The 17360-nt window shown below is 38.4% G+C and overlaps 1 protein-coding gene across 7 annotated transcripts in view; it reads left to right on the forward strand.

Moving 5' to 3' along the window:
• The window catches only part of pde4d (phosphodiesterase 4D, cAMP-specific), a 143744-nt gene that overhangs the window by 87822 nt on the left and 38562 nt on the right, over positions 1 to 17360 (forward strand). Inside the window, exon 1 of one of the 7 annotated variants that reach the window (XM_026321375.1) lies at positions 7974 to 8035. The exons of 5 other annotated variants lie outside the window; for them this stretch is intronic. Coding sequence is in view for 1 of the 2 variants with exons in the window: in XM_026321374.1 (XP_026177159.1) it covers positions 8673 to 8761 (89 nt within the window). In the remaining variant the exon portion in view is untranslated. One more of the 7 variants, XM_026321374.1, reaches the window with a different exon arrangement.

The following is a 17360-nucleotide window of genomic DNA, read 5'->3' on the forward strand; positions in this document are numbered from 1 at the left end:
CACCATGCTCTTCCCAAACTTTGTGGCCACTTTCATTATCTTAAACTAGTAAAGTAGTATTGTCTACGTTAAAAGGGGAAAGCATGAATTTATCTTTGTTCTTCTTAACACTGTTGATATATGAACACTGGGAGCCGAGGGTAGCCTGTCCAACTGGGGTACGAGTTGTTTAAAAGGCTAAAAGTCTGAAGTCCAAAATGTGGTACTTGAATATAAGAACTGGTGTTGCAATGAGAGGCTTATTTCTCATTAGGGAAGTCATTTTTTGTCACTTGACTTAAACAGTAATACATTGTCGTGACAAGCTTTTATATCAGTCACACTTCCAATGAATCTGTCAGGATCATGACAGATTTATTTGGGTTGGCTACCAACATAGAGTATTCTATACAAATCCATAGAAGATTGTATATGCTGAAAAACCAGTTCCATATAGTTGCACTACAACCAACCCACAGTTTTATGTTATAAAATGGTCATTCACATAATATTGAAACAGTACAATTTGTATCATGTGTTTTATCTTACATTTAACTTCAATTTGGACTCTGACACTTCCAGTGTGTTTATCTGCCCTTACATTAGCCATGTTGTAAACCAGGTTTATTTAAGCAGCTGCACTTCCCCTTTAAAACTCTATGTATTCATGTAACCCAGCAGATGACATTTACAGTGACATTTTTTTTATTGTTTTTACTTGTTTAGTAATTTTTGTATCCATACAGCCACTTTACTTGAGTTTATCACTGTACTTATAAACTAACATATGAGCTCATTTTTCAAGTTTTTAGAAGGGTGTGTGCTGTTGTGTGTGAGTTAGGTGGTTTCCTCCACAGTTTGCAGGCAGAATGTCACAGACAGAATTTTTCAGGCTGCAAGCCTCCCCCTAACATGTAATTACTTTAACAGTTTAATGTCACACAAGTCCCCCACAATGCTATTTCCTACATGCGTCTCCTTCTTCGTAATACCTGCCCTTTAATGGAATTTAGGGCTGTCAGAGAAAAACAAGAACCTTGCAATAATTTCCATTGCTTACATTTCCTTCAATGTAATTATTCACATTTCTTAGTCTTTCACATCTCCTATTCAGAGCATTTTTAGGTTGATCTTAATGCACTGAAATTAACTTTTTTTTGTCTTGTTCACTACTTATCCCTCCCTGTGACTGTTTTAGCAGTGCTTGTGGCATGACTGTAGGCATGGCAATGTCGGTGCATTGGTCAGTTTGGTCTACCACATTGGTACAGACGGAAATATCTCAACATCTACTTGACGAATTGACAAAAATGTGTAGATGCACCTAAAGGTGTGGTTTAAGTCTGGCTGAGAGCCTTTGTGGTAGAGCTAATCTACACATGAGTTTAATTAGCTTTTTATTAGCTTTGCCATGACAAATTCAAATGCTTCACAGTTTGTATTGCACATATATTTTATAAATGACAAAAAAAAACAAAACGCCCTCTTGTCACAGGCTGTAACATACATACTGATGCCAAGTGAAAGCAAACAGAATGTGGATAAAAGCAGCCAAGTATACAGGGTATCAGGCTTTCACAGGAAAAGCTAAAACCTGCAATAAATAAACTGGACATAACCTGAAATAGTAAATAGATTTTCAATGTAAAGACCTGTTTGATTTTTGTTGAACTGCTAATAATAAATGAGTTACATTACCTAAAAATAAACTACACTACACTCATTCAGAATAACAACAGGCTCATACTTTCTTCTGTTCCTATAGTAATTAGTGTCACTAGAGGTCATCATTGGGTCATATCATCCCTCAGAGGAATTACAAATGACCCCCAGACAGACGCTCAGTCCATCCAATTCTGTGATTAAGGCTCAGACTACTCAGCCAGTGCAGGGGGAGCCAGTTGAGTGCCTTGGCTGCAACAGTGACACAACATTGGTGCAATGCAGGAAAAGTCTATTTTTGGAGGAGTTGGGCAACATAAGCAGACACCATGTTTGGTAATGGAGGTACTGTATAGAGCACAATGGGGGTTGTGCAATGGATAAAGATATTTAGTAAATAAGAGTGGGAGCAAACTGTAGGTAGCTGCAAATGAGATATTTTGAATGACAGGATACACTAATAGGAAGCATGTTTCTCACAGCTGCGAACAATGTGTATCTTGTCACTGTTGTGCATCTGTAGTAACCTGAGCTTAGCGAAGTGTCATCACAGTTCACAGGTGAAAACAGCAACAACAGACACAACAACAGGCAGTTAGAGGCAAACAGTTATCACAATAGTAATTATGCTGGTGTCCTTCTGTGGCCTGTTACGAGCCAGGGCAATTAATAGCTCAGGGAGTGCAGTATTGAAGTGTTCTTTTATATTTGACAAAGACATAGAGATTATTTTGAAAATAATCTTTGATACACTGAATTTGTTTAAATGATATTTTAGTATTGTGTTTCAGCATTTCCCTCATTTTCCCTCATTTTCGATTCACAACATCAGCTTTAAATTATGAGGACATTTCTTAATGTGGGGATGCTGTTTTGATGTGTCTTTTGATTCCAGTGTCCTGGTTTTTAGCTTCTTTATGAGGATACAAGCCATGGTGCTCAGAGATTTCTCTGTTAAGACCATTTCTATAAATGACATTGTGACTTTTCAAAGCAGGAAACAAATAAGTGTAATAATAATAATTTTATCTAATGATTACTTTTAATGATTGATTCCATTCAAGTGTACCACTTGTTAATGTCAGTGAGCCAGCAGGCAAAATGCTGCAGCCCTGAAAATAATAAAACTACACTTTTTATGTTATTAATTATACCTGGGATTTTCCTGCCATGACTACTGCATGTGACCATTCGCAACCCTCTCAGGTCTTGTAGAGCAGGGGTCACCAATCCTGATCCTCAAGGCCCACTGTCTTGCTGGTCTTCCAGTTTCTGATTGGCTGAACACACCTGATCCAGGTAATCAGCAGCATGTAAGGCAGGGATATCTGGAAAACAAATAGGACAGCAGGCCTCGAGGACCAGGATTGGTGACCCCTGCTGTAGAGCTCCAACTTACTGGTTTAATAAAAGCAAGACTTATAAAGACTTATAAAAAGGCAACCAGCCAGCATTAAAAGCATGTAACCAGTGCAAATAAGATGAATTACAGTAAGGAAAATATTTTTGCAATACAGTCAATTAATTTCTATATCAAATATAGGCAAACTTGCCTTAGCTTTTAGTGATCTGCATGTGTCACTGAGCACAGTAATTATAGTAACTATGCAGCATGGTGGTTGGTGGGAACCCTAATTAAGCATTGAATTTGGGAATTGTTAAATTGCAGCCCAACTGACTGAGTTCTCAAATTTTATATCACCCTAGCTAGCATGCACCCTGGTCCCCCACTTCCAAAATGCACTTGCCTCGCAGTGTGAATGGTGAAGCTTAGATGGCGCAGTGGTTATGCACCTGAATCAGGGCATTTATTGCTTTCAAGCCCCTTTGATATTGAGGAAAATACTACCGGTTTTCACCACATAAGAACTGAATATGCTAAAATAAAAAAACTCCTCTAAAGACGCTGAGGTGTTAAAACACATTGCACCATATCTTTAAAATAACACTTACAGTGCAGTTACACTTCTTCAGATCGCTTTGCCTGAACAATCATACAATTTTTTATTTCTAACAGTTCATTTGTTAGCGATTGGGATTGATTTCACACTTCCTCATTTAGCCAGTTTACTGCTCGTCTTCTCAGGAAAACGAAAGAAAGGGATAACATATTGTTGCTACAGCTGTTAATTGCTTATGTGAGTAAGTAAGTTAATCAGATTGTCACCATTCAAGATCCACAACAAGGGATGTCTGATATGTAACTTCTACGTGTTTATTGCCTGTGAAGACGCACTTGTGCAGTTGATGACATCAAGTGAGAAATGCCAAAGCCTGCAGTAAATTAACTGTGGCTTTATTGAAAGCAGGTGCATTGGAAACCTGCTAAACAACATTTTACAAAAAGATTCTGTTCATGTTTACAATTGGTAGCATTTTACCCAGCCAGCACCTTGCCTATTACACCAAAATGATGCATTTTTAAATGTTATATGTATTAAGGAGAAATAAAATAAATTACATACGTAGGTCTAATTATGTTTTGTTGATAATTTTGTAACAAGTAGTAAATCAGGATATCTCTTGTATAATGCCTGACTGGGTTAGCTAATGCAATGTTTGAACTAAAGTGTAAAGTGTACTCTATGTACATACACCATTAATACTGTACATAGTGTATTGGCAGAAATTACAGTATGTGTATATAACAGTATACAAATCATGGAATTTGCATCATGTTACTGTTGATTTCAGTATAGGCACTTTAAAATATGGGAAGTGAAGTTTTCTCTGAGTGTAATGAGGCTATGAAGGCTTCAGAGGGAAGAACAGTTGATTGCACCAACTGTTAGTGAGACCCATCCTGACCAGATGGTGTTGCAGTGGAGATTGCCTCAGGTTACAAACTAATAATATTTCAGTGTGCTTTCATCTCTCAGAAAGCAGCCTCATGAAGCAGTCAAAAAAGATATTACCATTCACAATGTTGGGTGTTAACCAGATATTCATGATGCTTTCAAGCATGCTGCCATGCCCGTTTGTCAGTTTGAGGTGATTTCTAAATGAGCGTGGATTTAGTGGTTTTTTTTTACTCTTGCACCAGGTGAAACTGAAACAATGCAAACTGACATATATTTACTTTTGAGCTGTGTTTTGTATCATCAGTTATTATTCAGTTTTCTGTTTTTGTTTTTATATAATAGTTAATAGTTATGAGTTGTGTTTAGAGAGTACAGGGAATTTGAACATACAAATATTTTGCAGCATTTCACTGTGTACACAATATACAACATGAATACAGTATATTCCTATTTAGACCACTGGCAAATGTATCTTAAGTCATATTTTTGAAATTAAAAGCTGAGCTGGTGAAAATGTTGCTTGGTCTTTTCTTAAATAGTGACCTACAGTAAGAATTTTTTCAACATGGTTAATGTTTTGTAAAACTTATTTAAGACCTTAAACACATTCATGGATAATTTTATTGTGGTAGCTTTTGGAAGGTTGGTGCTATTATTAGTCATACTACTAAGATGTCTCATAATTTTATTATCACAGTAGTTTGTAGTATTAATAGTCTTGTCAAATGCATAATGCAACTAAATGATTAGTAAGATGTGAGAATACACAGTATTTGTACTACACTGCAACTGTGTCCTTCGCAGCTGCTGCAGCGTTGAGCATGTATTTTTAAGTTTCTTCTGTCTTTTCTGCATTAATATCAACGTGCCAAAAAAAAAGAGGGAAAAAAAGCCTCTTCACTTCACAAGTGAGCAATCTTTTGGCCACTTAAACATTCTAGAAATGGTCCTTGAAGCTTCCATGTCCCCATTAGATGTACGAATCTAATTACAAATATCTGATTTGAAGGGGGAATGAGTTAACCTTTGCTAAAATGCCACAGCATAAGCATCTGTGAATGACAAGGAGGAGTACTGGGCCCAAGGCATTTCCACAGCGACACACAGAGTGATGGACAGCTGACCTACCTCTAAGGAACAAAACATGCATGAGGACCCAGTTCTCTTTCATTCACTATAGAGATTTTCTTTCCTATTTGAATGTAAATTAATTAGGATTTTTATATGAATGTTCTGATTGACAAGCTGTGAAATCAAAAGTTGTGCTGGGCATGCATTAATTTTTCCTTTTAATTTTCTAATTCTGGTGCAGAAATGCCATTTGCTTGCACAGGAGTTGTTTTATATGACAGACACACAACATAGTTGTACCTTACACTGCTTGGCAGGTTTTGTGGCCTGCAGAGTTACATGGTTGTGTTGTTTTGCAAAACATTACTAGGCTAAAGCCGCCATGTTGCTGGCAGGCCATACGGTTTGCACCAGCTCTGTGATACAGTATGACTATAGAGGTTGTTCAGCCTGTGCTCTCTGGATAATCCATCTGCAGATAAATTAAGAAAAGTACTTTGCTAAATGCCAGTACACGTGAAATCAATATGCACTTGTTTTGTTATCCGGCCCTTTTGCCCTGATGCCCAGAAAGCTATGTCAGAACACTAATGTAATGGAAAAGGTATGCTGATTCAGATATGATGTGATATTTTATATATGGAAAATAGATTGTTCTGCTTCCAAGCAGGAGTTACACATGGTTTTCCAGTAGTGATGTTGGCTTTCTGTCAACGTTTCTGTGTCACTACAGCTCAGCTGCATTTCAGCTTTAGCTTAATCTTCATCAATCTTATCTGCTGCACTTTCGTCTCTGTCAGTTCTTCTCCTGGTCTTATGGGTAATTGTTCAGTTGTTCCAAAGCTGGTAGCATGTACATCCACTTTATCCATCCACCTTCTTTGCATCTGTGTTTTAGCTCTTTTAGCTGCCACCCTCTTGCTTTGTCCAATATATATTTGTTTCTTCCTTTAAGCTATTTATATGTATTTATATTTTTCTCTTTCCTCCAGTCTCTCTTACAGGTTTCAGGGTGCATAGTGACAGCAAACCAGTGTTTAGTATCAGGGTGGCAACAGTTGCCAGCAGTCCTAAAAGCAGAGATTAAGATTATGCAATACCAAGCACATACTGTAATACACAGGAACATGCAGTATATGTTCTGTTTTTAGATTTCTGGTCCCAGTTCCCAGTTGTATGCTTGAAATGATCTGATTGCTAAATAAATTCTGAGAGACATTGATGTTATGCTTTGTGTAGGTAACCTTAGGCCTTAAGACCCTTAAATAGTTTTTTCCTGCCCCTCTTAACACACCCTACACACATTCCACCAGAAAACTTCATCTCTGCATTTTACCGCAAGTTGGTTCAGTGTTACTCCACCCTTTTCAAGAGTAGCTGTTGTGGCTGAAGGTGCAGGCTTACAGAGGCTATGAGGTGGTTTGACTTTTGGCAGGAGTTAAGAGGCTGTTGACGTATGTGTTGGGCAGGATGTGTGTAAGAAGCAGGGCTGGATCCTGTTTTTCAGACTGCAGCAATTGGAACTTAGCCACAACTGTGGCTTTTAATGTGCTAACCTTAACCTCAATTCATAACTTTCTTTCCAATTCCACTTATAAACAAATTCACAACCTGACAAGTGCAGGGAAAATCCTATTCATGCAAGACTGTACTGGACTAACACTGAATATGATAAATGGTGGTTTTGATGTGACTTTTTTTTTGTATGTTGATAATTGAATGGATATCAAAGACACTATGACATTTACTCTTTTTCATCACAGTTTGGTGTATAGGCAGAATTACAGACTCCATCTGGAGAGAAGCAGCTACTCTAAGAACAGAGGAATGTATTATACTGCAGTAAGGGCAATGACATCCTGTATAACAAGTTTCTTGTAACGAACATGCCTTGAGAGGCCTATACATGTGTTCATACACACCCAAACTATATGTCATCTTATACATGGCATTTGTTAAGTAGTTGGAAATTTCATGGTTCACTGACATTCATGCAGACACAAGAGGAGGAGACAGAGGCTGTGTTTACAATGGCAAAAATCAAAAATAAAATGAAAGAGCTCCAGGAGTGCTTGCGTTGCTATGACAAAGGGCTATAATAGAGACAAACACAAATTAAGAAAAGTAGAGCAGATGTTAAATTTATGGAGAATTTATGGAGCAATTCCATGTATGCAAATTGTACTTGTGCAGGCATGTTCCTTTGAATGAAGTGGAGAAGCATGTTGTAAGAGGATCAGTAGGTTTAGCTGATACTGAAGGAGCATGCACACCTCTTACACAGGGCCAGGACATCCCACTGACTGGAGCGAAGCAGGAGGAGGCGAAGGGAGGGAGAGAAGGGGAGAGATGAGCGAGACAGAGAGAAGGGGAGATACTGAAGTGACGCTTCACTGTTTTTTTTTTTTTTCCTCTCCCGTTTCCTCATTTCCCTTGCTGTGAGGTTGTAAAAGGGCAGACTAGAGAGGGAGACACAAAGTCGGAGAGACAATGGGAGAAAAGCTGAGAGGATAAAAGCCAATGTGAGTGTGTAAGTGACTGTGTGTAACATGCTCTGTCATGCTGGTGTGACTACTGCTGCCTCTCCAACCGGCGTCGTTGGCTGTCAGGAAAAGGAATGTCTTCCGGAGGAATGAGTCCCTGAACCAGTTCACCATGTGGATTTGGGACAGTAATTTCCAAACCTTTGCTGGAAGAATCCCACGGAAAAAAGAGCAGCGGCCGCAGAGCTTAGCTGGTCCTGTGGACGGCTGCTGTGTGATTGCACTGTTGAGACTCCCTTGTTGAATGACTGGCCTTAAGTCTGCTTACAATTCCTTACAGTTCAGTTTTGTCATCTTTAATGGGATTTTTATTTCTTTTCAGGAGCTCAATGGATGTTATGGTGCTATATAGTTTGATTTCTAAGCTTTGCTTGTTGGATGTAAGCTGGTGCTTTCTGCAGTGATGCCCTAGGACCAAACCAGGTTGGAAGTTCAGAAAGAACTCTGTACTGGAAGAATGGTCTGAATGGGCGCATCACAGACTGCAGTATGGGATATTACTTTGCTGGGGCCTGTGAATACTGTGGGGCAGCGTGTGTAGATAGATAGCTGGATAGAGCAGCTCAGAGAACAAAAGGTTAACAGGTAGGGGGATCAATCTTGACACAGCTTCGGTATGAAACCTGGACAGTGTCCTGTTGTTCCTAGTGATGGGACCATGATGCATCTAAGCCATTTTCCTTTTAGACGGCACTCCTGGATATGGTGAGTATTAGCAGTAGTGATGGTTTAAAGATTCATCTGAATTTGTTTGCTGTGTCTTTTTTGTCTCTTTGTTGGTCTGTTGCTATTGCATGTAATACATAATGTGAAAGACATAAACTATGAATTGGCATGAAGTTTCATTTTTGGGCGGGAATGTTGTTTTTGTGGAGTGGTTAGAGATCCCCTTAAGGCTAGACTGTCAACCCCAGGTCATTTTTTCTCAGCGCGGCTCAGTGTTACTCTGGGAAATTTATTGTTAAATGGGCCAGATATTTCCTGTCATTTTAGCCCACACTAAATGCTTGAGTTGATCCATAAAGAGGAGGGCTAGTCAGAAATAGCAAGAAGATAGAAGTAGCAATAAAAATGATTTTCACGATCGGAACTGGCTGGAAAATCTTCTCGTTAAAAGTGTGGTGTTGTTGGGTTTCTCAGCTGTCTTGTTTTGATTAGTCATACTTAGGCTGGGTATCTTATGGGAATAGCTGTCTCCCAGCTATGTTATAAACTGGGAGGGACACAGCAGTCAGTGATGTCATCAGAGTGGGTTGCTGGGATATGAGAAATGCTCATATTTCCAACAATGTTTTTGCAGTCTTTTTCAAGTTTTTCATGCTTGTTAGACAAGGGAAGGCATTTTTAATACCACATTTCATACACGAGTAGCTCAAATGCAAATTAAAAGTGCAGAAAAATTAGAAATACAAGTTTATTAAAAGCACAGAAATATTTACTAAAGATTAAATCAGGATTTTAAAGGCAAAAGATTTTAAGCCCATTTAACAAATCATAGCCTTGGGCAAGTAGATTCTATTTAATTAATGAGACCAGTTTTCAGTAATACTTTTCTTTGTTGTCAATGTAAACATGCACACACATTTTTCACATCCTACACTTTACCACAGTCTTGACTGGGCTACATTTCTTTTATGCTTTTTGGTCACACACAGCCCTAAATGTTTGTCTATTCTCTAGGCCTCATTTTGACTAAATTCGAACCTAAGCATGGACATGCACACCATGTTTCACCCCTTTCTTCTGTTGCTGTCTCTTCACATGGGTGTATGATGTATGGAAAGCCAGTAGGACGTGAAAAGATAAGCTCTAAATCGGATTTCAGAAATGGCAGAGATTGTACTCATCAATATTGGCCTTTAATTCCACAGATACATCTGCTCATATTGCGGAAGATAAAATGTGCCTGAGATTATACAGTTTTAGAGTTGAATTAAAAAACAAATAACAAATTGAATAGATTTTTTTTTTTTTACTTTAAAAAATAGAGGACCATATGCTGACCTTTTCAGCAGAGACTGTGAAAAAAAGCTGTGGAGAAGTAAATAGAATACAGAAGAATAAATGTGGAGAAACAGATGAACTTTATGCAGACGTCAAGGCACAAACAAAAACCCACACAAATACATCCACCCAGCTAGTCAGACCTACTCATGTACACAGACGTACACAAAAGAGGGCTGGCCTTTCAGTCAAGGAAGTGGTGTCAAATATTCCATGGTAATCCATGAACATACTGAAAACAGAAAGACAGAAAACACATCCTGGTTCCTTTCTTTTGTCTTCATTCACACTGGTAGGGATTATCATACTCACACTTTCAGCCTGCATAAGTAAATTCGCATTCATGATATGGGTGGAAAGTTTAGAAGAGAGAATTCATACACCCTGATGAATAAATGGTAAATAATAGTAAATGATATCACTGCCATAGCAACAATAAAGAGAAAGATTGCAAAGTCATGTAACGTTTAACATGCATTGGCTTCGATACAGTCTATTTCCTTTAATAATTCCAGAGATATCTGACATGTCATTTACAGGCTGCTGCATTGCATTGTTGGTGAGTTGGATGGATGTAGCAAATCCAGTGACAGTGTTGGAACAACAATTCAGGGCTGTCATGGTTGTCAGAGTTAAGCATTAGTCTCTGAAAATGGGAGATGAGCCTGTCAGACTCCATTTAAACCTCAGGCCTCTTTCCCTACATCGTAAGGCTGTGCATCACTGTGACATGCAGAATGCTTTTAAGAGGATCTATATTATTCAATACACCTTGATAATGGACCAGTCCCGTTCTTTCTCTGTCAGTCCTGTGGCGTACAAGCCAAGAAGCACCACGAGAACAGGGCTCATACACAGCACACCAAAGGTACGAATCCCGGTGCTGACTCACAAAACTTACATGCAGATATGAATGCAAAAATGTATCTCTCTCTCTTAAGCCATACTACTGTACAGTTATTGTTGTAGTCAGCATCTTTGTTAATCATAATTCCTCTATTCTTCATACATAACCAATAATTTATAGAGACTCTCCAGAGCAATTTAACATGTTGTTTTCATCCAAATTTCTCAAATGTGCAGCATGTTGCCTTTAGCACCACGAAGAATAAACTGAGATGCATGATTGTCTAAACTTCATTAAACACTAACCAGAAAGGAAATTAGAAGTGTGTGTAGTAATCCAATTAAGTGAATCCAGTGCCGAGGGAGAGAATAGATGGGGCTATATTTAGAAAACTGGATTTGGAAATGCATTGGTGTGTCGTGTTTCTTTCCCTCTTTTTCCTAAATGTTGTATGGTGTGTAAGGTCAGTGGATAAGTAGTTTAAACATCAAATTTTCATGTCATTTTCTCAGCTTTTTTAAGCAAGGTACTAAAGGACCTCAGGTTTCATTCTCCCTCTGCCTCTTCCTCTCATTGGCTTCCTCAGATGCACCACATTTTGTCAGTAAGATAACAAGACAGAAGGCATTGTTATCTCATTTCTTTGGGGCTTTCTCTCACTGCACATTGTCATTGACTCCGGTGGTGATGGGTCATTCTCCACCAAACTTTAGATTGCTTTCTATCACTCCAAGTTACTTTGTTGGGTTTGAGGAGGAGTTTTTAAAACAGGCTTTCTGGAGACCTACTGTCAGTTTTGAGGAGACAAAGTCATCACTCACTGTTGTTCCAGAGGACCTCCAGCACTGTGTCTGTGCTTTTGTGTGTGTGTTTGTGTGTGTGTGTGTGTGTGTGTGTGTGTGTGTGTGTGTGTGTGTAATACAGAGCAACACAGTGCCACTGTGCGAGGTGATGCTGACATATCAGCCTTATTAAGGGTGCTCCTCAGTCGCTTCCCCTGAAAGGCAACACAGCTTAACACTCCGTTCTTCTTAACTCTTTTCTTAACACTTGAAAAACATAGTGTAAACCAGACCACTCTAAAAAGAAAATGGGAAAAAACATACACGAGTGTGACACACCAAAAAGTTTTAATTTAGCATTATTTCTCTTTGTATTATTTTGTTTTTGTTAAAGATGTGAATTTAAGACTATGCTGAGCTGCTTGGCTTTCCTCAATTAAAATCGTACAACTGTTTATTTCTATTTTTGTTTCTCCTGATCATAAATAATTGCATTATTATACCTTGAGGGGTATTTTTTTTTGTTGACTGCCTAATTGAGTCATGCTATCTGACTCCAAGATGTTATTATTGTGTTTTCTCTATAATGTTAAAATCAGGATTGCAGTGTGTGAGTAATCGGTGTGACCATGAGAACTAACCGGAGTCTGCTGTTTCTGCAGCTTTCCCATGAGGCACTGCAGTGTTAAATTGATTACGAAGTTACTTGAAGCATGGCAGACTTATTCTTTCTGATGCAAGCCTCTCAGTTTAGTTTGCATAGAGGGTAGGATGTACTGGTGTTGCTCACAAAGACACCATATTTTCACCTTCTTTCAGTTTCAATTGCCCCCTCTTTTGAATTGCTAAATGATCAGTTCATTATTTCACACATATTTTGCAGGACATCTTGTTGTCAGTGTGTGCTCGTGTGAGTACACACGCTGAGTCATTCAGTACTGGCAGTCTTAAGGCTCAACATGACCAAGCTGGGTTGTTTTTCCCCAGCCTTCCACTTGCATGATAATCCACTTTCTCTTTCACACATTGCTGCTCTTGGATCTCTTATTGTGTTATCATGCCACTTATTTACAGTTGAGCCCATTTTCTCCTCTTAATCTTTTCTATGCATTGCACAGGAAGACCTCACGTGTCTTTGAAAACACTCATGTACACACAGACTTGTGCGCACACACTTTCCAGATCACCAAACATGCCCCTCAGGTCAGATGAGATGCAGTGCAGAATGAGCTATATCTACAGACAGAGTTATTATTACTCATTACAACATCTTTTACTTTAACAGATTTAGCCCTAATGAATTGAAATGATTAGTTAATATTGATCAATTAGGACAGAGAGAAGTAATGCAGTCTTTACAGTAACACCACTAGCTTCAGCAGGTGTGTAGCAACAAGACATAATTACATAACCCTTTTGGTGGTGTGCGTATGAAAACCATATAAGGGCCACAGTTTCTCACAAAAGGCCTTGGGGCAGCTTTGACATCACATTAATTATAAGTATCCCTTTCATTTCGGTTTGACTTATTTCAGCATGTGCTGTCTCTTGCCACTGTCCACACACTAGCTGTTAGATGGGGCGTTCAATCTTGTGTTTCTCACCAGGAGAGAGGCTAGCAGATTGAGAGATCAATAAGAATATAGCATGGCAGGCAGACAAATTGGAGGCGGGGGATGGCTGCAGGTGCTTTTGTGAGCTTGGCGTAAATCAAAAATAGAAATGTTACAAGCTAAACCTGGGGCCCTAGGAACTAGAACTGCCCAGGCAGTGGTAGACAATAAGGAGAGATGTTTGCTGGTTTAATACTAAATGAAAAGTAGGGAATGCACAACTAACTTTTTTCACTTGACACCATGTAGTCAGTTCGCTGGCTGGCTGTTCAGAATGACTACAGCAGTGTAGAACTATAAAATATTAGTGCCTTGTGATTTATTTTAATAGTTATAAATCATAATGTGACTGCATTTTGTGTCAAGTAGTGTTAAACACATTAGTTGATTAATCAAGACAGAGGCTTTACCCTCTTGTTCTATGTTTTTCTAAATTGAACAATTGATTTTGGATTGTTGGCTGGACGTATCATGTGAAGATGTCGCCTGTTTTACCCAATCAAATAAAACATTTACATATTCATCCATAATCAGAATAATTTAGTTACATACCCCTAGCCAAATTTGAGAAATACTGGCCATTGCGAAAAGATATAAATAATCATGCAGAAACTTTAAGTAAAGTGTAATATATTTAGTGCTATGTAGTATCTTTAGTAAGTGCAGTTGTTCATTCTGATTGATTCTGCATGTTTAGTTTGTTTTCCAGGGGTATGTAAATTTATGAGCACAACTGTAAAATGTTTGATATGAATGGGACGAAAACATCATTTTCATTTCTTTTTTTTTTTTTTTTGACATTCTGATGCCAATGCTGAATCACTGGCAAAATACAAAGAAAGAAGGAAATGTCATCACTCGGGGAGTGCTGCTGTGTACGTCACTGACCCAAACAAAAAACTGCGGCTAGCCAACAGATGTTATTTTTGCAAGGCCATTTCCTGCACGAACAAAGCGGCTCTCTGAGAGCGGCTGTTGCAAACTCCCAACGCACCTAAAACACAAGCAATGAACAAAAATATGTGGAGATTGTGTTTTAAGAATGACAGTGTAGAGCTCTAACATTTGAGTTTTCTTAGATAAACTAACACTGAAAGGTTTGTGTATTACCGCTTGCTCTTTTTCTGGATTTATGTGTTTTTTTGTTTTGTTTTTTTCGGGTTAGGGAGGTTATTTGGCTTTAATTTCTTGGCTGCTGTTTATGTGAAAGGCCACAGCTTAGTGGGTAACCCCTTTTAGACTGTGATTTCCAAACGTGCTGACTTATGCAAGGAAAGTAACACGCATTCTTGGTAGATCTGAGTTGGCCAGCTGTTTTTAGTTGAACCTAGTCACTTGAGGTCTGTATTAGAGACATGAAACACAGAATATTACAGACATTATGGGAATTACCTCTCATTAGCAGGAAAGCATGATGACGACAGTGTTTGTCACAGGAGGGAGTTGCTTGTGATGAAGGTGGTGATTAGGATTGTCGTGTGTTTATGACAAGGCATACAGGCAGATTTGAAAGGCTTAGTTTGGGAGATGGAGTCCCCCCACCTTCACATGCACGCACACACACACACGCACACAAAATTTTCTTTGATAATTGTTTTAGTTTTTCTCTTTTATCACTTTCATTGGTGATTTACAGGCTCTGCATATGCTGGCATATTATGAATTCAATTGTACAGTGTTTCCTTAGAGGAAATACACTCCCACTTGCACAAACGTAACTGTTACACTTCTTATCCATCTGTTTAGAGAGATTCTCACTTTGCAGAGTGTAGACTAACACTCTCTCAGCAGGACAAGAATGAATTGGGGCAATGACAGCGCATTTGTGACACATAGTTGCCACGCATTTTGTACACACAACCTATACTGACCTTCTTTTGCTGACCGCTCCTCAGACATTTTGTTCTCTTCTGGCAGGACATTCATATTGTATTTTTATGTTTTATGTCCTCCCAAATGTGTTTTTATTGGGTTAAGATTAGAGGACTAGGCGCTGAAATAAGATCAAGTCAACTTGTTACATCATAACAGTATAAGAACCTTTAGTATAATGGGACCCTATTTATTTACAACAGCACCACAACCAAACCATAATTTTGACACCGAGCAGGATCAATTTATGCAGTTGATACTGAATTCAGACCATAGCTGCACATCCTCAGACTGGCGATTCACGCTTCAGTGGTTTTATTTTGATCAGTGGCCCCACATTAATATCTTCTACTTCTCTGATCGTGGAAGGGTTAGGGTAGGGTGCTTTGACTTGCTTACTGTTCCATTATTTGCACACTCATGGCTACCTAACCAGTTTGATTGTGCCATTCCCAAGTCTCTGAAACAATGCTGTAGTTTATTTTTTTCTGTGTGTGGATATTTCATTACATGTGACAATATCTAGACACTGTAATGCAGTGAACCCTGAGTTAATATGTTTCTGGAATGATGGAATACAGTAAGAACATGAATATGAAACGGAAGAACCGGCTCCTATGAACTCTTTCTGTAGTTTTCTTCCTCCTGTGTCTGTAGGTTGAAGTAGTTTGCATGAATGGGGACATATTATAATTAATGTATGTGTATATATATATATATATATATATATATATATATATATATATATATATATATATATATATATATATATATATATATATATATATATATATATATATATATACATTAATTAATATATGTATATATTATATAATATAATATATACATAATATATATTATATATATAAAGTCTTATCTTATACAGACACCCTGACACTAGTGTTCCCTCCGTGTTTTGAGGAACATCTTAACCTGGATTACATGATCTGCAGCGATGGCACCGTTAGCGCTCACTGGCAGGGTATCCCTCACATACACACACACTCGTCGGACTTCTCCATAAGCATGTGTCCTCAGGTCTCACACACTCACCAGTGTAGTGATGTCATCAGAGTTTTAATGAGGGATTATTCTGACATCACTGGGACTGCTGCCAAGTTAAACCTATTAGTTTCACCATGTGCTTGCGGTGCACTAACAGCACGAACCGTGTGTGTCCATGTGTGATATGTTAGAGTGTATTGAGAAAAATCTTGTTGTCTAGGGGAATCTGTATCTGGTTATCATCCATCCATTCGTCTCTGCATTAACATGTCCATCAATAAACTGTCTGCTTGTGGCCCAAGGCAATGTTTATGGAGTCTGTAACAGTGTGTACTATGTGGATTTGCGATAACAGCAGATCTTCGAAGTACTAAAGACTGGTCAGCAGTCCAGATACTGAAAAGCACTCACAGATCCTTGTGATATTATTCCTCACCATCTAACATCAGTGCACACTTGCATACTGTCCAAAGACAAACAAGCACCCACATGCTTGTGAGAGGAAAACCCAAAGAGACATATCATGTGAGTCTTTTGTTGTGCTGCTCTGTGTCCAACATGGCACAACAAATTTTGTGAACAACATTGCTTTTGAGATTAATTGCTAACATTATGATGATGACGTTGGGCTCAGAAAAATACAGGCTATTTAAACTGCTTTTTTTTCAGGATTATAGACCTACCCAAATAGCATTAGTCCAGATTGTAAACGGTTGCTTTTGTTGGTGTTTGAGTCAATTGTCTGGTGACTTTGTCCTGTATGTGTACTGCAGCTGACAGTGACAGTATGTGCGATAACAACACTGCTTACATGTTAGCAAGAGCTACAGACTCCCTTAGTTTTTGGTGAATGTGCTTAATTTTTATCAGTTATCATAAAAATGTTCAAATTTACCTGTGATGGCTGCTGAACAGCAAATTAAATCATACCACAAAGGTCAGGTTTGAACAACTCATGGACTGCACATAATAAAACAAAAATCACCTCTGATTAACTAGGATGGCTCTTTTTCATCAATTTGTTGTTTCATTTTATAGATGAAACAACAGATTGATCAAAATAACCAATGAATTAATTAGTAATAATTGTTAGTCATAGCCCTTTATATTACTGCTGGGCTTATTTTACCAGGTTTATGTCATTAATGTGACTCTGAAAGCTGTTCTCACCCAATTGTTCG

This window comes from Mastacembelus armatus, chromosome 9 (assembly GCF_900324485.2).
Source record: "Mastacembelus armatus chromosome 9, fMasArm1.2, whole genome shotgun sequence".
Lineage (NCBI taxonomy): Eukaryota > Metazoa > Chordata > Actinopteri > Synbranchiformes > Mastacembelidae > Mastacembelus > Mastacembelus armatus.